This window comes from Erithacus rubecula (assembly GCF_903797595.1).
Source record: "Erithacus rubecula genome assembly, chromosome: 6".
Taxonomy (NCBI): Eukaryota; Metazoa; Chordata; class Aves; order Passeriformes; family Muscicapidae; genus Erithacus; species Erithacus rubecula.
In genome coordinates, this window is record NC_136688.1 from 49,278,635 (window position 1) to 49,304,666 (window position 26,032).

A 26,032-nucleotide genomic window follows, 5' to 3' on the forward strand; every position below is an offset into this window, starting at 1 on the left:
GGGGGCGAGGCCGGCGGCAGCGGCCTCCGGGGCTGGGGTCCGCCTCGGCGGCAGCGGCGGAAATCTCGCGAGGGAGCGCGGCCGGGATTTGGCGGTGCTGCCTCCCTCCCTCCCTCCTCCCTCCTCCCTCCCTGCCTGTCGCTGGCTGCGAGGCGCTGGTGTTTGTGTGGAAGGGGGAGGAGGAGGAGAAGGAGGGCAGGCGAAAGGAGCCTGAGCCCCACCATCCGCCGAGGGGAGTGGACCGGAGCCCCCTCGCCGCCCGCGGAGGTCTCTCTCCCTCCCCTCGCCCCGCCATGGCCTCGGGAGACACCCTGTACATCGCCACGGACGGCTCGGAGATGCCGGCCGAGATCGTGGAGCTGCACGAGATCGAGGTGGAGACCATCCCGGTGGAGACCATTGAGACCACCGTGGTGGGCGGCGAGGAGGACGAGGAGGAGGAGGAGGAGGACGAGTGCTGCGAGGAGTGCGGCCCGCACCACCCGCCCCATCACTACCACCACCATCAGCCCATGATCGCGCTGCAGCCGCTGGTGTCGGACGGGGACCCCAGCGGGGCGGGCGGCGGCGCGGCCGGCGGCGGCGGGGGGCAGCTCCACCTGCACCACCACCACCAGGAGGTGATCCTGGTGCAGACCCGCGAGGAGGTGGTGGGGGGAGACGACTCGGACGGACTGCGGGCCGACGACGGGTTCGAGGACCAGATCCTCATCCCGGTGCCGGCACCCGCCGGGGAGGACGAGTACATCGAGCAGACCCTGGTCACTGTGGCCGCCGCCGGCAGCAAGAGCGGAGGCGGCGGCTCGTCCTCGGCCGGCGGAGGAGGCCGCGTTAAGAAGGGCGGCAGCGGCAAGAAGAGCAGCAAGAAGAGTTACCTGAGCGGGGGAGGCGGCGGAGGGGCCGAGGGCGGCGGCGGCAGGAAATGGGAGCAGAAGCAGGTGCAGATCAAGACCCTGGAGGGGGAGTTCTCGGTCACCATGTGGGCCTCGGGTAAGTGCGCGCCGGACCCCTCCCTCCCTGGGCCGCGGGCCCCGCCGGCGGCCGCGCGGTGCGGCCGGGACAGTTTTGTTTTGAAGGGAGGCCATGTTTTGATGTGTGCGATGGGCGCCGCCATGTTCATCGCCAGGGCAAGTATGGCGGCTCCCCGAAAAGATGGCGGGGTCTGCGCTGCCGCCGCCGCTGCTGCCCGGCCGCGGCGGGGGGAAGGAGGCAAACATGGCGGCGGCCGCCAAGATGGCGGCGGCGGGGGGTGCGCGGGCGGGCGGGCGGCAGCGCCGCCGGCTCCCGGGCCAGGCCGCAATGGCGTAGTTTCTGCAGCAGGGGGAGGCGGGGTGCGGGGCGAACCTCCCCGCGCTCCCCCCGTCCCCGCCCCGCCGCCGCTCCCCGCGGGGCCCGCTCCGCGCCTGCCCCTCGCCCTCCCCTCCCCCGGCCGCCGCCGCCCTCTGTCCTCCTTCTCCCCCGCGTCCCGTCCCGCCGCCCCTCCCCGGCTCCCCGCCTGCCGTTCCGCTCCCGTCGCTCCCTCCCCGCGGCCCTGGGCGAAGCGTGTGCGCCGGGCCGTGACCGCGATGTGCGGGCGCAGACCCGCCCGCCCCGACCCCGCGGCGCTGCCCGGCCCGGGCACGGCGAACCCCGAAATACCGTGTCCGGCTCGCCCGGGGGCCGCCCGGCCCCGGCCCGCTGCGGTGGGTGGGGCCTCCCCGCCCGGAGCCCGCCGTGCCGGCGAGGGGAAGCCGCTCTTCGCCCCCGCGGGGCTGCCCGCGCCTCCCGCCGGCTCGGAGGGGGCGGCCGCAGACGAGCGGCCCTGCGGAGCCCGAGGGGCGCCAGGGGCGGCTCCGGCGCTGACCTCCGGCCTTGGGAGCCGCTCGAGGAAAGGGGCAATTCCTGCCTGCCGCTCGGAAACCGCCGGGCTTTTCCTCGAATAGGTCTGAAGCTTTAAATAAGCTTTCTAAGTAGGCACAGGGAGAGACTATGTTTTTTTGAGGATTTTTTTTTTTTTTTGGGTGGGTGTGTGGGAGTGTCTTTTAACGGCAATAAAATCTTGTGAAGGTGTTTAATATCTGTGGGACTTGGAATAACGCTGGTGTGCAGCTGCCCTACCCAATTTATAATTTTTTTTTTCACTTTTTGCAAAAATGTATTGCCGGCAGCAATGCTCTGTAGTCATAGCTCTGTCCATAAGTTACGTAAATGTGAATAAAAGAGGTCGAATGATACAGTTCATGTATTATTTAAATTGGTGGGTGCCTTTTGTATAGTAAGTTGGTAATCTCTCTTGCATATCATAATTTTTTTGCTCTTTCGAATTATTTAGAAAGAGTCTAGTAAGATAGAGATCGCATCTCGAAGCTTTTGATGTAGTCGAAAATGTTTGCGCTCTGTGATGTTTGCAAATGACCAGAAGTTATTAGGGCAGTGTAGAAGGGAAGGTGTATTGGATGGCTGAGTTCTCCTGCCTGAAAATATGGAAAGCACAGTACTATGGGTTTTTACTCTTTTTTAAATACAGGTGACTACTTTAGCAAGTTTCACAGAGTATCTGACACTATTGGCGTGTCAATTTGATAGCCCATTGAGTTTCATCTAAGTTATTTACTTCTTGATAAAGAGGTTCCCAAATGCTCTTTACTATAGGATGGTGTTCTGTGTGCTTCTGTAACACTGCATGAAACTGAATGAATTCCCTTGCTAGTAGTTTTCTTACAACTGACCATCCAAGGAAGATAAAAGATAATAAAAACTAATATAGTCTGCTGGCTTGTGGAAGCTGCTGGAGGTAGCTGAATGCAAGTGGCTGTATGACTCATGAGCTGGCAGGATGCAGGACCTTGCTGAGATCAATTGACAATTTCTAGCATGCATTTGCTCAGAAATTCAGAGTGCCTGATAGGATGCTTCCTTAGGACTGCATGCTGATTATTACTTGGCCAAAGTGAAGCATGTGTATAATCAATAAATTTGCTTCTCTTCCTACATACACAGCTTTTACATCAGGGGTAGCCTTATTGATTTTGGTGGTTTTCTTGTTTAGGAGCATGACCATGCAAGCTCAGTCGGAATGATACGCACTTATAATTTACTGGACATTGAATTGTATTGCTGCATTTAACTCAATTATATCCATGATGCAGAGGAATAAAGAATACCTAGTCTGACTTGACTTGCAAAAAACCCTTTTCCAAAATCAAAATCAAATACATGGAGAAAAAGTTTGACCTGTCCTCCCTTTGTGCATGCAGGCACCATCCCCCAGCTTCAGACAGCCTTGGCAATGCCGTGCTCAGCTGAGTGTTGTGAAGTTTTACTGGGATACTGAGAATATAGGACAGGCTCTTACACCTCATATGCAGCTTTTTTAACGTGACGGAAGGTGTCTGCTGTGGTCAGATACTGGGGACTTTTTTTTTTTTTTCCCCCGAAACTTCAGAGGCTGAATTGTTGCCAGAGAAGTTGAAAAAGAAACAAAACTTGAGGCAGAGGGATATACACCCAAACCCAAAAATACCCCAACCTGAGTATTCCCCCAAAACATCAAACTAAATAAACAGCAAGAAAACCTAGAATGGTTTACAAAAGGGTAGTTCTGAAGTTTCCCCAAATAATCAAACTACTTTATTTTGAAGAAATATAATATGTTTGAATCTGTATTTTGACACAATGAAAGATTTGCTTGCGCACTGATTCAGTTGACTGTTTTAAAAGCTAAGTGAGAAGTTAATCAAAAAACAAGTGATAAATGAGGCCATGTATCAAGATAAAACAATGAGCCCTATATTGCATGGGATTTTGAATTGGGAAGAAGAACACTGCTCACCACGGTGTGGGAAGACAATGTGAATTAATTCCTTGGTACTGTTTGCGGTGCTACTATATTGGCTTGTACAGGGGTGGTACCAAATTTAACCATAAATCGTTTTCCATAAATGAGTATGTGTCTTGTAGCACCTCTTGGAATGTGTAGAAATAATCTGTGAAATATATAGTAATGTGACTAAAGGGGACTACTTAATCCTTTTCTTGTTATGTGGTTACTTAGAAATTGCAGTACTGTTGTTGGCAACAATTTAGATTTACCTAAACTTCTCTTATCACCTTCCTGTCTATGGTGATATCAAACTTGTGTCCCATGACTGAAGTGCTTAGTTTGAAACAGGAGTGCCTTGTTCTAGTTCAGATCAGTTTTTCAGTTCTTCATAATACAATTATTTGTCTCTCTTTGTGTGTTCATGAAAGTAAGAAGTGAATGAAGGTGTATTTCTGAGGTTTGAAGAGGCTATACATGGTGGATAGTTCAACTATGTTCCTATAGTGTTTACTTTAAAACCAAAATATACATATATATATATATATATCAGAAAATTGCATGTAGTTAATGGGGCTCTCCAAGTGAGGCACCCCAGTTTGTACTAGAAAAATTGTTCTTATCAAGTGGAATTTATTTGTACCTTTGCTGCATTCAGCTTGAATCATTGTCTTTAGTGATTTTTTCCAGGTTGGGTGCACATAGTGAAGGGGGAGGGGAAGGATCGTGAGAAATTACTTTGTCAGATGGTGCTTGCAAAACTTATTCTTGCATGCAGGAACATTTGGGAAGGTGGTGCTTAAATGCTGGTTGCACCAAATGCTGGAAATTTCAAGCAATTGGGGCTTAAGTTTCAAAGGCGAAAAAATGGATTAGTGTAACTACATCTCCTTCTAGGTAATGACTCTGTCAAGCTTTCAAACCTGAAAGAGGTGTTGGCTTAAATTGTTATTGTTAGCATAGTCTGCAAGCTAAGGGCTGAAGTAGCACAACTCCTTGCCCACAGTTGTTAAACTGCTCAAGTGTCCCATCCCTACATGGGAAAGAAAAAGGTGCAGAAGTTACATGTATGGTTAGGAAATTATTTTTGATAATACAGGAAGCCTTTGCTGTGGACCCTTATTTGGAAGCTTGGGGAATTCATATTGGGTTTCTAGAAAGTTCTTCAAAATTTCTGAAACTTTCAATGTCTCAAAAAATAGAAAGGTTTTCATTTTACTTCGTCAGATTGCAGGGATTAGAAAAATAACCATCTGCTGCTGACCAGTTGTCTTACGTAGTATAAATGATAGATGAGTCACTTAGTTCAGTTGTGGCCCTGTATCAAGGATGGCCAAAATGCTTTGCAATGATAGATAAGTAATGAGCTTCTTCTAAAGTTTGTTATAATGGAGGCAGAAAGTGATTCTCTGGTTTAAAATATTAAGAAGACAATCTATTTCTGACTCTGATTAAGACAATGAGATAGGCTTCTGCTGCAACTATTGAATCTACCCTGACATTTTTTCCAGTGATAAGGTAGACTGTTCTTTGCATTTGTTTTAAATGTATTTTCAGTTTTGAAAGTGAAATGAATGTGGTCCACCATCTAAAATAACTCAGTTAATTTGCTTCTTAGCCCACCATCAGACTGCAATCCTCTAACTTGCTGTTGGATCCTTCCCTGGGGCGCTCAAGTCACTCCTGTGCTGACCATCCAGAAGGTCACAGTGCTTCGGCACATAAATGCTGAAGTCAGATGATGACTATTGATATATGCACTGGTTTTGTCAGTTCATGTCTCAGTGGTGTGAAATAAGAGATGGGTGACACAGGGAAAGAAGAACCTGTTTTCCATCTGTGTGCAAGGCACGTCAGAGGGAAAAGTAACCTAGCAGCCGTTTAGGTTAAAAAATGACATACTGTGCAAAATGGAATTTTAACATTCAGAAGTGTCTGCTAAATAACTGTATTACTTAACAAGCTAATTACAGTTCTTTGCTTCCAAACATGACCAATGAACTAATTTGCCTGAGGAGATTGCAATGTGGTAGCAATAACCAAGCTGTTACCACAGTGCCTTGGTACTGCACAGCTGCCGAATACATCCTTTATCCTGTAATTGCTTTTCAGCTGTTCCTAAAAGCAAATGTGTTTAACTGTGATCATACTTTAAGCTTAAATGTTGTTCAGCCTTTTAGTGGCTAAGTAGAATGTCTTTTAATTTGAAGAGGAAGCTGTAGGATCAGGTGTCATTGTTTTGCTACCAGGTGTGTATCCTGAGTTCCCTCTTGCACCCTGTTTTCCTCAGATAAAAATCGATTGAACAATAATATATTCTCCCTGCTCAGTAATAGAGGAGGAGGATAACTTGGAGGTTTGGCAATTTAGAAGTGGAATATGATAAAACCAAGAATAACTGGGGAAAAAATAATGGCAGAGCTTCTTGAGTTGCGAATTAAGGGGGTCATTTCAGTAAGCTGGGGTGTTCCAGAGTTGTCAGCTGCTACTCAAGAAATGCACAAAATAATGGGATTCCAAGGTGGGTGGATTTTTCTGTGTAACAGAAGGTCTGTAAAAAATGGAGAAAGTGGGGTAATAGAGACCAGATGTGATCAGTAAAGTCTTGGGAAGCACATTCCGCCATGTTTTGTTACTGATTTGTTGCTAGTTGATGGAGTTACTAGTTTTATCCCAGTAATCTTGCTTCTTTCTTCATTCAATACTTGGAATTGGTTCCCTTAAAATTTCAGGTTGTTTTACCAGTAGTCAAAAGAGACAACTGGCTAAACACTGAGCTTTCACTGATCTTAGTAGAAAGATGTTTGACGTACTTGCTTTAAAGGGCCTAAGTGGACCCAGTTCGATATGTGTATTGCCCATATTTATGGGGCAGTGAGAGACGTGCAGGTGGAAGGACACTGAACATGGAGATGTGTTAGGTATGTCCTGAAACAGTGCACAGAACAGCCCAGTTTAGACTGAGTATGTACCTTAATGTAAGTTGGCATAGAAGGATGTAGGGGGAGGCCATTAAAATTGTGTTCCAAATTCATTGCAGAAAGCTGCAATGGATCTATAACATTAGTGCTTCAGCTGAATGCCTTATATTTCAGTCTGCTATATTCTCAGGTGATTTTAAGGGACAAAACAAAAAGACAAAAAAAACCCCTCAGATAGTATATATAGTAGTTAATTTCCCTTTTCTGACTGTCTCCATGGTTCTGTCTGTACTTAACTTGCATGAGTGGTATCCAGAGGTGTCACTGTGATTTCAGGGTTGTGTCTGTGTTTTGCTTTGCTTTGGATGCAGTATGTTTGATTCTCTGGTGCTTCATGACAGAAAAAGGGGGAAGTAATTTTGCTTTAGTGGGCATCAGGACTTGCTTGAACACAAAAAACAACTAACAGTTAACTTGCCCAGTTTGCAGTGAGAGTGATCACTTCGGCCTAAATGAAAGTTTGCTTGCACTTTACCCTCCAGACTTTGAGCTGCCTAGTCTAGGTTGGTAGGCCATCACAAATAAACTCAATTTGTGCATAGAGGACATTGGTGGAGTTTCTTCATTTCCAGACTTCCTCCGAAAGAGTGGAGGAGTTTCTTTTGTGCATTTTCATTTTGTTTTCCCAGTGACCTGATAATGTCACAGGATGTTCACCATACTAAAGAGTTACTGAAGTCTGCTGCTACTTTTTCAGAAGTACTAGCCTAATGTAACACTTCAAGGAAACTGTTTTGTATTTTATTATTTTGGTTTAAATTTGGTTTTAGGAGTGGAGGTGTGTGTTGCTGTAGAGATGCAGTTTTGTGTTATAGGAAAATGTGGTGGTTTTTATTTTCATATGACTGCTAATATACGAAACAGTAGTTTCTCTTACGTTTTACTCTGTCCAAGCAATATATTTATAGTTTTTTGTGTTTTGATCCAGTAGGCTGTGGAATTAAATAGCTGGGGAATTACTTCTGTTGGCAGGCTTTTGGGAAATAAAGCCATTGAAGGCTGTCTTTCAGTTAGGCCCTTAGATAGCAAGAAAGCACTGAGGAATAGCAAACCTTTACACTAGGGAACAAAAAAAGATCTTTAAGAACGTATACAGAATTTCCCAGTTGACTCATGCATCTGATGGGAGGCAGGAAATGAAAACTTGTCTGTATTATGAATGTCATCAGACAGTCAAACTGCACGTTCTGGGTAGCTGCTGAAATGGCCACGGTTAAGGGCAGCTGATCTCATTCTAGTCTACAGCATACAGAAGGTGTCACAGTTTTGCAAAAATTCTGTGCCATTCTGAGCTCCAGGTCCTTCTCCCTATGTAGGAATTGCTACATAATCTTTTTTCAAGCTTCTCTTAGAAATAACAAATTGTTGCCAATCTAGAGGCTTATTGACTTTAATTTGCAACTACTTCAACTGCTGTAAAATTTAACATATAATCCTTGCTTAAGGCAAATTCAATTGCTTTTTTAAAGCACTGGTAGGGACTGAAAGGTAGTGTGTTGGTGAGTGGACAACTAGAAAGATCAATAGTCAGTTTTGCAGTTGATTTTGAATTTAATACTGCAGATAGTATTTTGTTATTTACACTTCTGTCTCTGCAGCATTGGAGTCTGTTTTCCTCTTTCACCATGGAATATACATGAACTGCTATTTGATCTGGTAGATCAGATTAAACCTCAAACTAGCAGTAACATTTCTAGAAATAGCTCGGTGGCAAACATTAAAAGCAGGCATTACAAATTGAATAGAAATTTGTGTGTGGTATATTTCTTTTATTTGCTTGTCTTGCTCTCTCTTTCCTAGCCTAAGTTACAGAGTAATGACTAATGTTATTTCCTGTGTTTCTGTTTAGGGGAAAAGTCCCAAAACATTTTGTCTTTTGTTTTCTGCTTTATCTTTTCCTATCTTTTTTTAAATTGATGAAATACTATTTCTGTCCTACCACCTTGTGTTTCCACTGCTTAAACAATATCTGTAAAATAAAACTTCCTGTTATTTTTGTACAGCCTCTTGTGTATAAAACAATTTCTAGAATCTGCTCCCCATGCACACAGTAGGAGAAATGCTGTCAAGTTCTATTACATTGAGCTGAGTAGTTACAGCCATATATACATCTGTTGTCCCAGGTGTATTTGAGGGTGGAAAACAGGGTAGGTGCTCTGTCTTCCTTTCAGCTGCTGTGAACACTGGTGAGGAGCACAGATGAGTGTTTCTGTTCTCTCTCATTTTTATCTTTCTCAGTTTCTGTTACGAAATAGCAAGAGGAGATAGAATGCATGGTATAATGTTTTCTAAGGTATGAATGTGAATAGACAGCGACAGCAGGTCTTCCACCTGATTTCATTGCAGTCCTTGAGCACAAATTCATAGGAGGAGCTCTTGAGCAGAGAAAACAGCAGTATCTTAACTGGCTTGCAGATCAAAGCTTTGAATAATCCCAGTCTGCTGTTTACATAGTGGAGTGGGAAAGAGCTTAGGCTGGCCTTTGTCACAGAAGGAAGAAGCCCCTGTTGGAGAGAGACACACAGTTGAGTTATTTGCTTTCTTCCAGACCTGTCTGCAGGCGTTAGAAAACCTTAATTTTACAGGCAGGTGCTGAAGCCCATCAGTGGTTATTTTTAAATTTCTTGTCTCTATGACACTTCTGTTGGAGGTCAGGGAAGTCTGAAGACTCTGAAGTAAAGATCAGTAGTCCTGACATCTTAGGGTAAGTGTCTGCTGCTCTTCTAATAGACTTGCAAAGTTAGGGACTGATGCTGAGTATCAATGTGGGTATAGTGAGGATTAATCCTGAAGAGGTTAAGGGAATTAAATACTTAGGCATTGTTTCAGGAAAAATACATTATCTTTCAAGTGCAGCCAACATTAATAGGATCGTTCTACTAATTTCTGTATTTCCTTGTGTTTAAAGTAGATATGCAGTTTCTGCTTTTTTTTCTCACTCACTGTATTCTTTGTTTTCTTCAGGCTGTAACTGTATGGGTGTCTTTTTGCTCTTCACAATTAGTGTGGAAATCTGGGAACATAGTGTATTCTTTTAAATGTGCAGTAATAATGAATTTGTACTGAGATGTAGCCTAATAAATTGTAAGCTGTTTTGATCTTTAGTATGTATTGAATTCTGTATTTTTTGTATTTCAGATGATAAAAAGGATATTGACCATGAAACAGTGGTGGAAGAGCAGATCATTGGAGAGAATTCTCCTCCAGATTACTCAGAGTACATGACAGGGAAGAAACTTCCTCCTGGTGGAATACCTGGCATTGACCTCTCAGACCCCAAGCAACTGGCTGAATTTGCTAGGTAAGTAGGAAAAAAGGTACTTTAAAATTGTGTTCTTTCCACTGGCTTGATTATGAAACTGTTAGACAAATGGTACATTTAGTATGGCTTATTATTCCATTTAATTTTCTTCTAAAACAAGGCACTTAGCATCAGCTACTCTGTTCTGAACTAAAACAACAGGATTTTATATTCAGCGGTGAATTCTTCAGTGTCTTCCAGTCCTTAATTCCATTAGGTAAGACAGGACCTAAATACGTCAATAGACTGCATTGCTCTAGGTAACCCTGCCTGGGATTGGACTAGATGGACTAGAGATCCCTTCCAAGCCCAACAATTCTGTGATTTTACATGACAGAATATTTCTTTCATGTGAGTAGCCTTAAATTCCTGAGAACCAAAGGATCCAATAAGTGAAATGCTGCCTTCGAGTTGTTCAGTACAAAATAGCAAGGCTGCAGGATTTAGTTGGCAATGCCACTTCCTGTTCTTTTTTCACTACAAGATCTTAAATCACGTGTCGCTGATAATTGCAGCTTCACAGTTGGTAACTATACTGCTTGGATTTTCTCTGGTGAGTCAGAATTGTCGCTCGTTTACATACCAATAGGCTGACCTGGGTGACAAGGTGACTTTTACTTTCAGATGGTTGTGGAGTGACTCGCAGCGGGCGGGGCGGTGAAAGTGTCCGCTCCGGAGCCGGGTGGCCACCAGAGGGCAAGGCGGGGCCGGCTCTCCCTCCCTTTAAAACATGCTAAAACCTCTGGTTCTATTAAACACTCAAGTGTTGAATAGCTGTCTTTTGTCAGCAAGTAGTAATAGTTTCTCACGGGGTATTCTCCATGCAAATACTGAATATTTTTTTTCTACAGATTGAGTTGAATACCTGAAATGGTTGTCAGGATTTGAGCTTCTTGAAATGACCAGGCTGCCTCTATCAGATGTGTTTGCATGTTTCTGAATATTGTAGGATGTTTTAGTTAGGTTTCTAATGAGGAAATAGTGGCTGTTGGCAGTATTTTAAAATTATTACCTTCCTATACTTATAGTAGAATATTCTAAGTTCCAGAGATGGAATTTGTAATAGGTAGTGGAAAGATTCAGTTTTATGTGGAAAGCCTCTTTTCTTACAGCAGATAAAATATAATCTGTTTCATGCATGATGACAGAGGAAGCACCTTGCATGGATATCACCTTTAGGAATATCATTGAATTGCTCAAAACCTGAAATTGTTCGCATAGCTTAATTGTAGATACATGAGAATTTAATACATTTTCTAAGAAAGGTTATTTGATTTCTTGATTGATGACTGTCAAACTTTTACTCTTGCCTTACAGTTGTATGTTATATCTTAAATTATTGTGTGTGTTTATTCTGAGACTGAAGAGTATGGGTGTGTTAGAATTTGAATATTTCTTGTTAAGGTCTTGCCCTCTTGCAGTGAAGTGTGTTGGAGGGACTCCTTAGCTAATGAGATGGATTCAGGTACTGATATCTGCAGACTACTGTTCAATTGTCTTGTTGACCTTGCTGTGTGCAGTATCACTTGGAACTGCATGGCAAGCTGGAAGAAAAAATTGGGTTTACATGACTGGAATTGGCTTTGGAGGTTCAAGGAGTACAGTTTTTCATGCTGAAAGAATGTGTTTGTTTAATGTAAAGTTCTCTGAAATTGTCAAACATTGCTCATTGCTTTACAGTTCGGAAGTTCAGAATTCACAATAGCTGTATTCTGGAAACTTACCAGCACATGAATTTGAAGATTGCTTCTAAACTTAAGTAGCTTCACGTGCTGTAAGGTTTTGAATTACAAATTTGTATTTAGATTACCTGAAAAAAGAATTGTGGCAGTCCACATATAAGGAAGTGTGAACTGGCTAGTAAAATTGTATGCTAAGTGCATTATGTGTAGTTGAGAGAAAGTTATGTAGGGTTGCTTTTTGGTTTTCATTAAAGTAGGAAGGAATCTCATCATATATTTGTAGAAGTTACCTGCTCTGAATCAGGCTAGATCTACTCTTTATAACAAATGCAGCTTATTTTGATTAAGGATAAATTTATTTGAAATGCTTGCATTTATTATTAGGAGCAAAGTTCTGAGGTTAAGCTTAAACAAACAAAGCTTGAATTCTAGTGGTAGTAGATTTCGAGCAAGATTCTGATATTCTGATCATGATCTAGTTAGTGAAACGTAATGCAAGGACAAACCTGATGTTTGAAGTTGTTTGTAGCTCTGCAGCCCTTTAAAAAAAAGAATTCTGAACTGTAGTAATTGGGCATCAGCTGTGGCACCAGTGCTCAGAGCTCGGTGGCTCTGGCAGAGCGAGTGGTTTTGGTGTCTCTTGCTACAGAGTTGTCTTTCATTGCCTGGTTTGGAGCATATGTCATTGAGTCATGTAGCAGGAATCTGCATCCTTTAACTGGAACTCTGACAGTTTTTCCTGGAAAAGCTTTTATGCATTCTATGATTCCATTGAAAACATTGTGAATAAATAGGCTGTGTCAGAACATCAAAATGTGTAGTAATGCACAGATGAATGACCATAAGTTATACCTGGTTGTCAGTTTATCACTTTTTACAGATTACTTTATTCTGTTTCAGGAGTCCTGCATTTTCTTTACCATGCTTTAAAAATGCAATGGAAAAGAAAAAGGTGGAATTCTCTTGGGCAATCATATCAGAACGTGAAATGTTAATTATGAATTATCTGCTCAGAAGGACAAAATCTAATCCATTACCATGTTTTCATTTGATAGCTTTGACTGGGAAACTGGAAATCCCTTCAAGTGGTGTAAAATGCTCATCCAAATCTAAATGGATGACAGCTCGGTAGTTAGCTGTGAAGAAATCATAGCTGCTTTGTAGTGAAAACTTAGGAAGGTAGCAGAGATATTTCTAGAATGTGCATTTGGCAAATTCCCTCAAAGCAAAAAAAAAAAAAAAAAAAAAAAAAAAAAAAGGACGTTACTAGTTGCCCCTCCCTCCCTCTTGTCCTCCAAATAAATAACTGAACTGGCTGAAGACAGCAGAACACAGACATTGGTAAAACAAAGAAATAAGAAGGAATATCCTGTAGCGGGGAAATAGGCACAGTAATGGGTCCTGGTGGTAAAAACTTTATTCTTTGAGGTTTTATTTTCTGCTGATCTTGCTATCTTTTCTGAAGGAGAGCCATTGTGAGGACTGGTCTTCCTTTCTATCCACTTTCCAAACCTATAGAAAACAAAGGAGAGGAAACTGCATTAGAGTTTGAAATTGGACACCCTTCTTAGAAGTTACAAAGCCTTCTGGTCATCCAGATTTATGACTTAGGCCCCTTTATAAGCTGTATGCTTTTGTGTTGGTTTTGTTCTTGTTACAGAGAAGCTTCAAGGGCAGTAAAGTGACAATTTACCCAGTATTCTTCTAGGGGAGGGAAGATCTCCTGCTCTGTGCCACACTGCACAGGTCACTGTCCATGTTTACACATATGATATTCCTCATAACTGGAACAAACCTAGTAATAATTTTTGCCAGAATGTGGAGTGCAAGAACTTCTTACAGCAGTTTTCTTCCTAACTGTGAAGCTGAAAGCAGGTAAGTTACTGGCTGTTGTTAGGTTGTGTGTAGATAGATTCCTAGGACACCTTGTGCCACTCCCCTTTCATCTTGTTTATCCAAAAGCCAGTCTAGCCAGTTCCAGGAGTTGTTCAGCACAAATAAACTCTTGCAGTAGCACAGGATGTGATGCTTAAGTTGGTTCTGTCAGCAGGGCAGTGCAAGGGGAATGGCAGAATGAGGGGAACACACCAGCAGTGCCAGTAGCACTGCTGAGAGAATAATTTCTTCCACCTCTCTTCCTGGGAAGGTGGAGGGGGAGTGGCCATCAGCACAGGTGAATGTCAATGCTGGTCATCTGGAGATGGTCCTAGAGACCTCTAGGATGTGTTAAAGGAGTTGCCTGAGAGAGAGTAAATAGCTTTATGTCCAGAGGGAACAGAAAGGAGCTGAGAACACAGAACATTCTTTAGCTGTGGCAAAAAAGGGAAAATTATGGAGCAAGGGGGAAATTATATACTGTTATTTGAATTGCATTTCCTTTCTTCCCAGTTTTAACACTGTATCTATGGCTGACTTTTAAAACTGCATCAGTTGATAAGTCTATAGGTCATGGAGTTTGATGGGAGTTTGGGGTGGGGATCAAGGTTCTCTTAGAGTTAAGTACTCTCAGTTCTGCTGTGTAGATGAAAGGACGTAGTTAGATTTAACCTCAAGATACCACACAGTGACAATTTTGCTTTATTTTGAGAAACTGAGTGGTTTAATACCTGTGCTTTCACACAGTCTTCTTTATGCACCTCATTCTGTAAAGCTATTGGTTGCAGAAATTCCTGCTTCCTCACCTATTCCCTCCCTCCCTCCACTCCCCCAGTGCAAATTAAGATGTAGCTTTTAATTGCAGTGTCCCAGTGAATTGATCCAAAAGGTGCCCTTCCTGATTTTCAATTGATTTGCAGTTGCCTCTACTAGGCACAATGCGTGTAAACTTACTACAGAAATGAAAGTTTTGGTCTTGCCATGTAAATTGACTTTCTGCAAAGGCAGCTATTTCTGAAGTTCCACCCCAGTATTAATGTATGTCTGTAGTTGTGTTAAATAGTGATATTTGTTAGAGTTCTGTTTTTGATTAATGTTTCAGCCTAAGAAAACTTGGATGCAGCTGGTAGAGATGCTCTACTGGGTGGGAGCCAAAAGTCTAACCACCAGCAGCAAGAGCTACCTGCACCAGTGTAATTAAGATCAACAGCACAGATTCTAGTCTGGTCTCCTTTTGCAGAAAGTTAATTTTAAAGTAAGACCAAAATCTTTTTTTTTTTTTTAATAATACATTTAATATGTAAGTCTTTAAATTCTTTGAGGGATTGTCCATGTGGCTTCTGCAGCTTTGTGAGCAAGATGACATTTTTTGACAAAATGATCTACTGTACCTGAGGTATTCATGCCCTGTTCTCCACGTGTACAAAGGGTCCAGCAGCTTCCTCCTTCCTGCTTGTGGCACTGAGATACACCCTGGACAGTATTTGCCATGTCTCCTTTTGCATTTTCTGCTGCTGTTTTCTTGATAAGCCTGGTTATCTGTGGAACCCTCTGCATAAGCAGTCTTGCTCCACGTTTTAGGCTTACCTTGCTGTGCTTCCATGAAAAATGAGAAGATGTATAACTGTTCATTTTTTAACTTTTTGTCCTTTGTGTACAAATTGTTCAAGTATACTACTGGACTGATACTGCTTAATTTAGAAGCAAAGCCTGAACTTTTAAAAAGTCCTGGATGGACATTTCATGTTCTATTCCTGCTCATACACTGAACTGAAAAATGTGAGGTTTATCTTGATGCTGTGGTCTGTCCCATCCAGTTCACCTGCAGTTGTTTCCTTTAGCTCCCTTACAACCTGTTAGAGATGATACTGTTGCAGCATTTCTTTCTCAAAGATTAACTTAATACCAGAGGTAAGATACTAGAGTCAGGAAGAGGATTTAACACAAAGTGTGAAAACACAGGCACTGCCCTCTAAAGCCGTTTGCCACATCTCTTGTTAGCAGTTCTCTTGGTCTAGTCACTCTCTTTACAGGTGGCCAGTTAAGACTTTGGAACGACAGTGGTTTTACTCACTCTGATCACGTCAGGAACACGGATCTCAGACCTATGGAATTTTTTTTTTTTGCTTCATTATTTGGGGCTGGGAGAATGACTCAGCCAACATTTAACAGGTTGATTGAATTAGAAGGAGGTGTTTTTGGCACCAGCTTTGTCTCCTAAGGATGTTGTTCTCTAATGGAATTAAAGCATGACACACTGTTCTCTCATGTCCTATCTTGTCAAATCATTCTTCTGTGACCATTTTAACAATTACAGATGCTCATTTCTGTCCCTTTTCCTGGTTTTTTGTTTTTGGGGGGGTTTTTTTTTGTTTTTTTTTTTTTTTTTTGTGTTTTTTTTGTGTTTTTTTTTTTTTTTTCGTTTTGTTTTTTATGTTTTTTTTTTTCCTTTAAATCACAGAGACATAATAAGGAGACTCCTATGCTAAAGGAAAATTGAAAGGTTTCTGTAGGGGTACTGTAAAGACAGCTTTTTTGTGTATGTGTGTTTTCCTACAGCCTTAGTACCTGTAGTACTGTTGAGTCTGGAACCTCACTGGAGGGTGCAGTCAGTAAATCCCAATCACTTGTTTGAAGCTAGGTATTTTAATACTTTATTCAAAGATACTATGTAAACTAACAACAGCATAATCATTCTGTATTCTAGCTGGATTATATAAATTAAGTCTAATCAATAAGGTCAACTGAGTTGGTCTGTAGTCTTAAAAAAATAATTACAATGAAAATTAAGATAATGAGGAGACTGCTGTACAGGAACAGATGTAGTTTGCTGTGTTCAGAATGTTTCAGCCCTTAAGTTGATGAAATCTTAGTTGTGCTGCTGGTTGTGGTGCACAGGAGGAGCTTTGTCAACAAACACCTTGCACCCACTCACAAGTCACTGTTAATATCTGTAAATGTATTTGTAACCCTGCAGGAGACTGGTGTTCTTCAGGTTAGCTCTGTAAGCTAAGTGTAGTCTGGAGATGCTGAGGCAAGCAAGAATTTCCCATGTGCCCACTTGGAGAAAAGAGCAAAAGCAACCTCTAAATCCTTGGGGTTTAGTGTTGTGTGTGGAGTGGCTGTCAAGTGCTTTAGTCTGTAAATGTTCACTTGAACTCTGCTACATCTGCAGTACTGAAAGGACTCAGAGTGAAGGATCAGTGATAGCTGACAGAGCCATAGGAGACTTGTCCATCACATATCACTTCACTGGCAATTGTAAGATGATTTTCCAGGGTCTTTAGGACTTCTGAGGGAGTTTTTTCACTGCTCTTGCCTTAGTTCACACTTTTCTCTCAGCAGTCCTTGAGAAGGAAGCAGCTGAAAGCAGATTTCAGCCAAAAGAGTGTGACAGTACCAAAGTCAGGATTCTGCTTGCAAAAACCAAATGCTTTTGTGGTCAGAATACAGCTCTTGGGAAGTTTTTGAGTGTTTAAGAGTTGCTGTTTAGCCATTCTTATATAAATTAATAAAAAATAATAAAATTGCATATATGCATTGCTTGGAAATCTCTTCCCCCAACCTTGTTCTTTTGTATCAGTTTCCAGAAACAGAACTCAAGCAGATTAAAACTGTCGCAGCACAGACACTTTTCCTTCTTAACATTAAGAAGAGTGATACTGATAATTCCAGTTTTGTTAATTTCAAGCTACTCACTGTGTTTGAGGTACTCATTCTATCAGTGCTAGGGTGCACCACACCACCTGTGGATTGACTTACAGGTACGATACATAGCTAGCTTGTCACACAGAGCTGTCATGTGCTGTATTGCAGGAAAAGCAGTTCAGTAACCCACATGAACAGAGTAGCTCTGCCTCCACAGCAAAGTTTGGGAATATGCAAAATCTCATTGTTTACCTGAGGGAATCTCAGCTGTATGGAGGCCAATTTATTTACACCCACCTACCACTATAGTTAGATGAAGATAAACCTTTTCTTTTAATTTTTTGAAGACAACACCACAGGTTTGAGAAATGAAGACAGCTGAAAGTGCAGTTCACTTCCCCAGAATCACATCTGGCTCTTCTGACTTTGACAGGTGGTTGTTATAACACAGTTCTAAGATTGTTTTGTATAGAGAGTCTTGCTGTGTGTAAAATAGATTTCACATGCAAGCAGTAGTTTGCTGGGCTCCCTATGTTGCAGTGGGGATTAGTGACACCCATAAAATAATAGTGAAGGTCCCTGTCAGTGACCAAGAGTAAATTGGTGATCGCTTGTCAGTTGCCAGGAGTGGAATCTGTGTGCACAATAGCTTAAAGTAAGAATAATTGCCATTTCTGTGGTTAAAATGGATGTTTACATTCTCTGTGTAGATTCCACAACCTGCCTGATTCTGCTTTCCCTGCTTCTGTAGAGTTTTCTTTAGAAGTCTTGTGTGATGAAAATACTGCAGAATGATTGAACCTATACTCCTTCATGTCCTGCTGCATGGATGAAGAGGAAATTAAGCTAAATAGGCCACATGGGTACTGGCACAACAAAAATGGAGTTTTTGAACCTAACCTCCTAATTGCAATTAGCATATGTCAGGAAAAAAATCTCAACTTTCACATATTCAGAGGATTAAGAGGATAGTATTAAATGCCTTATTCTGTATTTGAGAGATCCTTCTGGAAAAGCAGAGTATTCCAAATGCTGAATTACACTGTTAATAGTTTTGTGAAGGTTTTGAAAATGTTAAAGTGAATACCACTGACACATGTAATACTGGGGGATAAAATGTGCTCATTATGGCACTTAGGGGAGAAGAGCAGTCTACTAATGTATTTCTACTAATACTTTGTTTTATTATTTTATCTTTAAGAATGAAACCAAGAAAAATTAAAGAAGATGATGCTCCACGAACGATAGCTTGTCCTCACAAAGTAAGTGAAGTGCTCAGCTTCTGTGTAGATAATAATTTGTAGAACAGAATTTTGTATTGATGTTTTCTCTTGAGAATGAATAACTAAAATATCTTGCTGTTAATAGTATACACTCCATTAAATATATTTTAGTTGTCATTCTCTAGAGGCTTCCTTTAAAACCTTTCACTGAATAATAAAATTATTCCCATTCCTTGTCTTAAGGTTAGTGCATCCCTAATCTTCTGGTAACCATGATGCACAGTCCCTAACATGCTGGTTTTACTGTTGTGATTTCCCGACACCCAGGAATACATACTTGAAAGAATGTTCTGAAAGCTGTTCAAAGTACGTTCCTAAGATCTATATATCCTCTGCTTGGAAACTATGACAGATTTGGAGTCTAGATCAGGAATCAGCAATTTATGGTGCAGATGCCAAAGTCAGCTTTATTGGAAGACTCTGAATTACATTCCACAGAGCTGGAAAGTGCATCATCATGAAAGAGAGAGGCAGGCAGCTTGGAGACATAATTCTGATCCACTGGTAGCAAGGAAGCTTCTGTCTTGAATAAATGTTGCCAGTCACCTAGATTGGTAGGCTATGGCTTTACTGCATTATCCAGCTTTTGTAGTGCTTCTCTTAGCTGACTTAGTCTGTAACAAAAAAAAGACAAACACAATCTTGCTGACTTCTGGTCTAGATAAGTGTGAGCCTAAGCAAATAATCAGGGCAGATAGATATTGGAGTTATCCATTAGAGAGCATGAATAGAAGGCTACTTTCTGACAGCCATGATGTAAGGAATTTTCTTAATTCCTCTTTGTGCTTATATAGATTTCCAGTTCTCCACATTCTAAAAGTGCCATGTTTGTTTGTAATACAGTATACAGAGATACAGGAACAGTTACTTTTTACCAAGGAAGTGTTACCTTCATTTCTTTGATTTACTTTTTCATAGCCTCAACTTCATCTTAATAGGGGTGGGGAAATGTTCTATCCTTTCATTTTCTATCTTGTAGTATTTGTAGGCTGTATGCATTTATGAATTCATTTTAATGAAAGAAAAATATTGTAGGTGTACCTGCTGCTCTTAGAGGCAAGAAGGTACTTTGAAATAAATGCAAAAAAAGTTGATGGTCTGTTTACTTTGGTGCTGCTTTGCCCCACCTAGTTATGCTAGGTGCCCCAAATGGTGGCACAGTACTTCAGACTTAGCCAGAGAGGTTCTAATGCCTGAAGAGAGAACTCCTGAAAGTGACATTTCACCCTTTTTGTAAGAAACAAAATATATTTAAATGTATTTGTTGAGGAAAAAAAAAAAAAAAAGCCTGCAGAATTTAAGATTAGCAATTTTGTGGTCCTTTAGGTACTGTTCTCAAATTTTATGCCTCATAATACAGTGATGTTGGCAAACTAGTTTTATATAAGTTTAAACACTTGTAATACCAATAGGATTTATGATTATTGATAGGATTTTATGAGGGATTTTGAACCTTGAGGAAGATGTAGAGCCCCAGGCCACTGCTGGCTTAGGTGTACTGTGAAATCAAAAGTGGTATTCCTCTGTCAATGCAGGGTTGACCCCTGGGTTAAGATTTTTGATGCTGCACCTGGGTTAATGTATCTTCTGCTTTTGGATTGAGTTGGCACTAACTCAGGCTGTAGTCCCATTTTATTTGTCTGCCCAGTATAATTTTGTGGGTTTAAACTGCAGCAGCAGTGGCACTCTGTCTCAGGGTGGCAGTGATCAGTCTGCTGCTGCCAGTTTGGACAGGTAGCTCCTGTAAGTTGCTATGTGCTGAAAACCCTCTTGCTCCATTTGCTCTCAGAAATGTGGAGCACAGAAGGAAGGGGACAGAATGTTGGGAGATGGCACACATACCATTTGGTACTGGGGAATAATCTGTAGTATATTAGAGACTATATATTGTAGTATTGTAGTTCTTGGAACGTAGCACTTTGAAGAGTATACCATAGGTCTCCATGAACTCTCCTTCTGTCTTTTGTTTTTTTGATTGGATTTTTGTTTTGTGTTTGTTTTATACTCTGTAACCTGTTAAGTGCTTTTGTTTGGTTTATTCATTTGCTTCTCTCAGAGCTGCATCTTTTCCATGAGACTGTCCTATTATTCAACTGCACATGGCTCATAATACTGAGTGAGGAAAGGGTTTGGGATTTTTTTTGTTTGAGATTGGGTTTGGGATTTTTTTTTTTGGTCAGCTTTTCAAATGATTTGTTTTCTTGTATTGCTTTTTTAAAAGTAAATGTAAGGGATGTTCTTTTCAGGGCCAACTCTTAAGAAAGTACTCAGGATATAAAAGTATTTTAACTGTGTGTACTGTAGCAGATGAAACCTCCTTTATGAGAACTAGCTTATCTACTAATTGAGTTTCACTGTTCTTTTTAAGGGCTGCACAAAGATGTTCAGGGACAACTCTGCCATGAGGAAGCACCTGCACACTCATGGCCCTCGAGTACACGTATGTGCAGAGTGTGGCAAGGCCTTTGTGGAGAGCTCGAAACTAAAGCGGCATCAGCTGGTTCACACCGGAGAGAAACCCTTTCAGGTACTGGCACCTGCAGGCAGAGTGCCTCCCCTTCATCTGGGAGCACTCAGACTGTAGCTGGAACCTGCCTTCCACAGGGCTTGGGCATACTAGGGCTGTGCTAAAATCACATCATGTAATTATTTACATGGACTTCTCTTAGAAATTGGCAAATTGGATGTACATGGGAGATACTTATCAAAATATGATGTAGAGTTGCCCTCTTTCAAAATGAGGTCTGCAGTTACTAGAAGAGTAAGGAAATGTTTCTTTCTCCTCATCATCTCTTCAGCTTAGCACTTGTGGACAGCTGAGACTTGGGGCTGTTTGCTCAGTTACCTCAGGGTACTAATTTTCAGTAAGGATTATTAATCAGTTTTTAACAAAATGATGGAGTTGCTGAATCTCTTTCCCTTCATGTGGAGTCACGTGGGTTTCTGCCACCAGAGGTCCCCTGCCCTTTTCATATGATACTCCCTATAAATCTTTGAAGTTATTCTTAGTCTTGAGCATATATGTGTTCCCCAGAACACACTTAAGATATGTGGGGTTTTTTGTTATTTCTTATTTTCTAAAATAAATTATGTCAGAAACTTAATTTGCAGTCCTCAGGCATTCAGTTGGATGCATACACTGAATATACTGAAAAGTATTTAACACTAAATGTGCTATCCTTTTTATATCAAGCCCATCTTAAAAGTAAAGCAGGTAAAATGAGAAAATCTTTGCAAATCATCACTCAATGGGAGAAGTTCTGATAGGAAATCCGGTTCTGGTTTTGTTGTACAGTGTAGGTACTGTTTCACATGCAGAGAAGGTGTTTTTAGGGGAAGTGCTTGCTTGCAAGCTGGAGATCATTTATTTCCCCCTTTGAAAACAGGTATGCTATTGTGTATGTACAATATGCTGAAGTATTGCAGATTTTAGTCCATTTCACAGGGGATCCCCACAGCTGCACCCATAACAATCTTCAGCCTCTGCTTCATGTTCATGCTGTCTTTAGGAAGACTGTTGATCTGATCAGTGGTGGAGATGAGTTCCACCTGGCTAACAGAGTGTTTCTTTTCCTTCCCCCAGTGTACGTTTGAAGGATGTGGAAAGCGTTTTTCACTGGACTTCAATTTGCGCACACACGTGCGAATTCATACTGGCGACAGGCCCTACGTTTGCCCGTTTGACGGCTGCAATAAGAAGTTTGCGCAATCAACCAACCTGAAATCTCACATTTTAACACACGCTAAGGCCAAAAACAACCAGTGAAAGTTGAGGAGAACATTCTTGAACTCAAAGTATCTTACAGGAAAATCAATTGGAAAGAAATACGCCTCCCCTTTGTATATTGTTTCTAGGAAAGAATTTTAAAAAAAAATGAACCCTACAAACCTAAAGGACGTGTTTTGATAAGTAGTAAATAAAAAGCAAAAAAAAACCACACAGAAAACTTTAAGGTGACATTGCTAAGATGCTCCACCTTGGTCTGTAACCCCGTTTCAAGAACACGGTGTTTTGTAAAGAGTGGCCCCAACCGGACGGGTCAGCTCATGAACTTGCATCAGAAAAGACAATTCTTTATACAACAGTGCTAAAATTGGACATCTTTTCACATTCTTATAAATATGAAGCTCACCTGTTGCTTACAATTTTTTTTAATTTTGTATTTTCCAAGTGTGCATATTGTACACTTTTCGGGGATATGCGTAGTAATGCTATGTGTGATTTTCTGGAGGTTGATAACTTGCTTGCGGTAGATTTTCTTTAAAAGAATGGGCAGTTACATGCATACTTCAAAAGTATTTTCCTGTAAAGAAAAAAAAAATTATATAGGTTTTGTTTGCTATCTTAATTTTGGTTGTATTCTTTGATGTTAACACATTTTGTATAATTGTATCGTATAGCTGTAATGAAATCATGTAGTATCAAATATTAGATGTGATTTAATAGTGTTAATCAATTTAAACCCATTTTAGTCACTTTTTTTGGAGAAATACTGCCAGATGCTGATGTTCAGTGTAATTTCTTTGCCTGTTCAGTTACGGAAAGTGGTGCTCAGTTGTAGAATGTATTGTACAGGCACTGACCGTTTATTAACACCTGATAATATGTACATCCCCCATGTAATAGAAAGGACAACAATAAAACAGTGGTCCTAAAGAAAGAATCTGGCAGAAAATGATCTGTAAGCGCAGTCAATTTTCTTTTGTTGTCCAGAGCAGTTCTAGTTCCTCTTGACCTCCCAGAAATTGGAAGCTAAATAAACTCAAGTTTCCTTTACTTTGCATTCAATTACAGTGATTTGTGATGAGTTAAGTTAATGCCACACCAGGTGGTATAACAACAACAACAGAATTGCTGACTGTAATTCTGGTTTTGAGTGACCTAGACTTCCATTAACTGGAACCATGGATTTGGAGACTTGGCAGTGTAGTGGGGAGTGTTCTGTGTGCCTGGACAGCAACTAGGTAAAACAGTAAAGGAAATAACTAAATGGAAAACTTTGTTTAGTCAAGGTAAGGAATGTTGGTGATTTAAATGCAGTAACAGTAGAAAGTGGAGGAATGGTAGGGTTTGGGTGATCATACCAGGAAAAAAACCCAACTGTTTCTTCTTTTGGCTAACTTCTTGGAGTGTAATGATAAAAATTCTTGGAACCTTAGAGGACACCTTTTGTTTCAAAACAAGAACTTGAAGTTCTAAGAGAACTGGATGGAGTTGAATTTTGATGGTCTAACTAAGAGTGGTTGCTTCTCATTTGTTCAAGTGTTCAAAGAAAACTTAGCAGATACTATAGTAAAATGTGTCAGATTAATAAACAGAAGAAAATGCAGAGAAATGCATAAGTTATTTTTTAGAGGCATGTAACATATTTTAATGCAGTAAAAAGTGTTGTTAATCTTTTTCTGAATTCTGTTCTTAAAAAGTTCATCAAAGTTTTCATTGCTAATACTGTAAAACTTAATTTTGAGTCCAGTGTTGGTGGTAGTGACAAAAAACATGGGTATTAAAGAGACTGCACTTAAGACCAAGGGAATTTTCATCCATACATCAGTTAATCTGAACACTGCAACTCTTGTCTGAGGTTATTAGGGGTAGAAAGAAAGTTGGGACATTTAATTGTAAAGTATGCGTTAGAATTTTGGCAGTATTTTTTCTTTTATATATAAGCAGTTTTTGAACAGGACAATATACTGAAACTTGTATAGTTATAGTTAAATTAAATTCTGTATACAGTTAAATTAGTGTCTATTCTTTTTGGAAGGAAATAAAATTAATTCAGTCTAGTTCTAATTGACTGTGATGGTGTTAGACTTACACAGAAGTTTGCTTTCCTTTGTCATAAAGTCATTTATTGAAATGCAAGGTGTCAGTACTTCAATCCTTGAACATACATTAGGGATTGAACTATGTTACCTTGAACATAGATTTGAGACTAAGCTGTGTTAAATATTGATTTGAGGACCAACTGGGAACTGTTGCTGCCTCTGGTTATACTGCATCTGATTGCAGAGAGACATTTCCATCTAGGCCTCAAATCAGTAGCACTCAATATACTTCTGAGTGTGAGTAGCAACACTCAGTAGCTTGAAAGGTCTTCCTTTGTAAGTACTTAATTCCATATTGGGTATGAATAAATACTAGCATTGAGCACTTGCTATAACTTGTTTAAGCTTTTAAAGTATAATTAGCACACCTTGCTCTTAAAATATCCTGCTTAATTGATTCCAGAGTTTGCCTCAAGATTTTTCAGTGAAGAAATTACAGAGAATAGCAACAGAGTTGACTTTGAAACCACCATTCCCAGCGTGCTATCGAGTGCTATCCTGCATTACACCACCAATTTGTGAGTGAGTTCAGGTAAGGGGAGGAGAATCTGAGGGGTGGTAGAAATGTGGGTTTAAAACGGGCAAAAAAATTCCATGCTTGCTCAGTGCACACGTTTTACTGCTCATTTAATTGTACATATATCTTGTTTGGTTCTGCTCCTGTCAAAATTAAAGGAGGCAAACTCAGACCAGCTTTAAAGGTAGAACTGAGTGGACTTGTCTCTCTCTGTCTATGGTCTGTCAGTAAATGCAAAACAACTTAAATATGAATTAATTGTGGAGAGTGTTTCTTGAAAAGGTTGTAGGAGGACTGCAGGTTCAGATTTGAAATGCTAAGAGAGTAAATCCTTAGTGAAACAGACCAGCAGGACCTCAGCTGAACCTGCGCTGAATTTTAATTATTTTCTGTTTGAAGAGGGTCACTGTGGAATTGAGGTAGTAGTGCATTTTGACTTTTCCCTGTATTGGCTGCAAGTTGTCAATCAACAAAGCCAAATACAAAACACATCCTAACAACAGCTTGTCAGCAGTAATGTAGTTTTAGAGGCTGGTAGAGATCCTTTCTCTCTGCTAATTCCACAGTAGGTAAAAAGCAAAAGATGCAATAATTACCAGAAATGGCAAAAGTATTGAGGCTTTAAAATGTTTGATGGAAGTGAATCCCTTCAAAGTGCTAGATAAAGAGGCATGGCACAGGCAATATCAGGTGTTTCCATGTGCTCATCACATAGTTCACAGGATATTTTGTCAGTCTGCCTTGGAAAAACTGGGGCTGGTTGGTTTTTCTACTCAATTAAGATGCATAAACTCAAGGACAATATGTGCTGAATATCATTCTTCCAAGTATTCTTTAATGCCTTGAAGAAATTGAGAAAATCTGGAATTTTTGTCAGGGCTGCTAGACAAATCTGGGATGTTTTAATCAGTCAAGTGGCAGCTGTTGCTGGCATTGGTTGGTCTGTAATGATGGCATGTCAGAATAAGAAGTTTTTCATCTGTACAGCACCTTCTAAAATCTGCTGTGTAGTGGTGGCATGAGGAGAGGAGTAAAACATGCTTGTGTCAGCATTGAGCTTTACTGCACTGATGTTCCTGGAGCACTTAAAGCTACTGAGGGGAGCCTGGGGTGGATTTAA

General features: G+C 41.0%; 2 protein-coding genes across 3 annotated transcripts in view; one reads left to right on the forward strand and one right to left on the reverse strand.

Moving 5' to 3' along the window:
- The window catches only part of DEGS2 (delta 4-desaturase, sphingolipid 2), a 33,063-nt gene extending 31,304 nt beyond the window's left edge, over positions 1 to 1,759 (reverse strand). Inside the window, exon 1 of the mRNA XM_079308213.1 lies at positions 1,639 to 1,759. The gene's annotated coding sequence lies outside the window, so the exon portion shown is untranslated. The remainder of the gene's footprint in view (positions 1 to 1,638) is intronic.
- YY1 (YY1 transcription factor) lies at positions 1 to 24,353 on the forward strand. Of its 2 annotated transcripts, XM_079308211.1 has the most exons (5): positions 1 to 990; positions 9,919 to 10,081; positions 18,488 to 18,548; positions 20,938 to 21,096; positions 22,153 to 24,353. In XM_079308211.1, the coding sequence occupies exons 1-5, from the start codon at positions 294 to 296 to the stop codon at positions 22,333 to 22,335; spliced, it is 1,263 nt and encodes a 420-aa protein (XP_079164337.1). In that variant the 5' UTR covers positions 1 to 293; the 3' UTR covers positions 22,336 to 24,353. The 2 variants fall into 2 exon arrangements, with proteins under 2 accessions (XP_079164337.1, XP_079164336.1); XM_079308210.1 differs by lacking the exon at positions 20,938 to 21,096 and having other exon boundaries at positions 156 to 990.
- The last annotated feature ends 1,679 nt before the right edge of the window (positions 24,354 to 26,032 follow it).

Excerpts from the sequence above, each read along its gene's own strand:
- YY1 (XM_079308211.1), top strand. The coding sequence starts at position 294 with ATGGCCTCGGGAGACACCCTGTACATCGCCACGGACGGCTCGGAGATG. Across the intron at positions 991-9,918 it reads GGTCACCATGTGGGCCTCGG|ATGATAAAAAGGATATTGAC; the intron begins GTAAGTGCGCGC and ends TTTGTATTTCAG. Across the intron at positions 21,097-22,152 it reads CCGGAGAGAAACCCTTTCAG|TGTACGTTTGAAGGATGTGG; the intron begins GTACTGGCACCT and ends TCCTTCCCCCAG.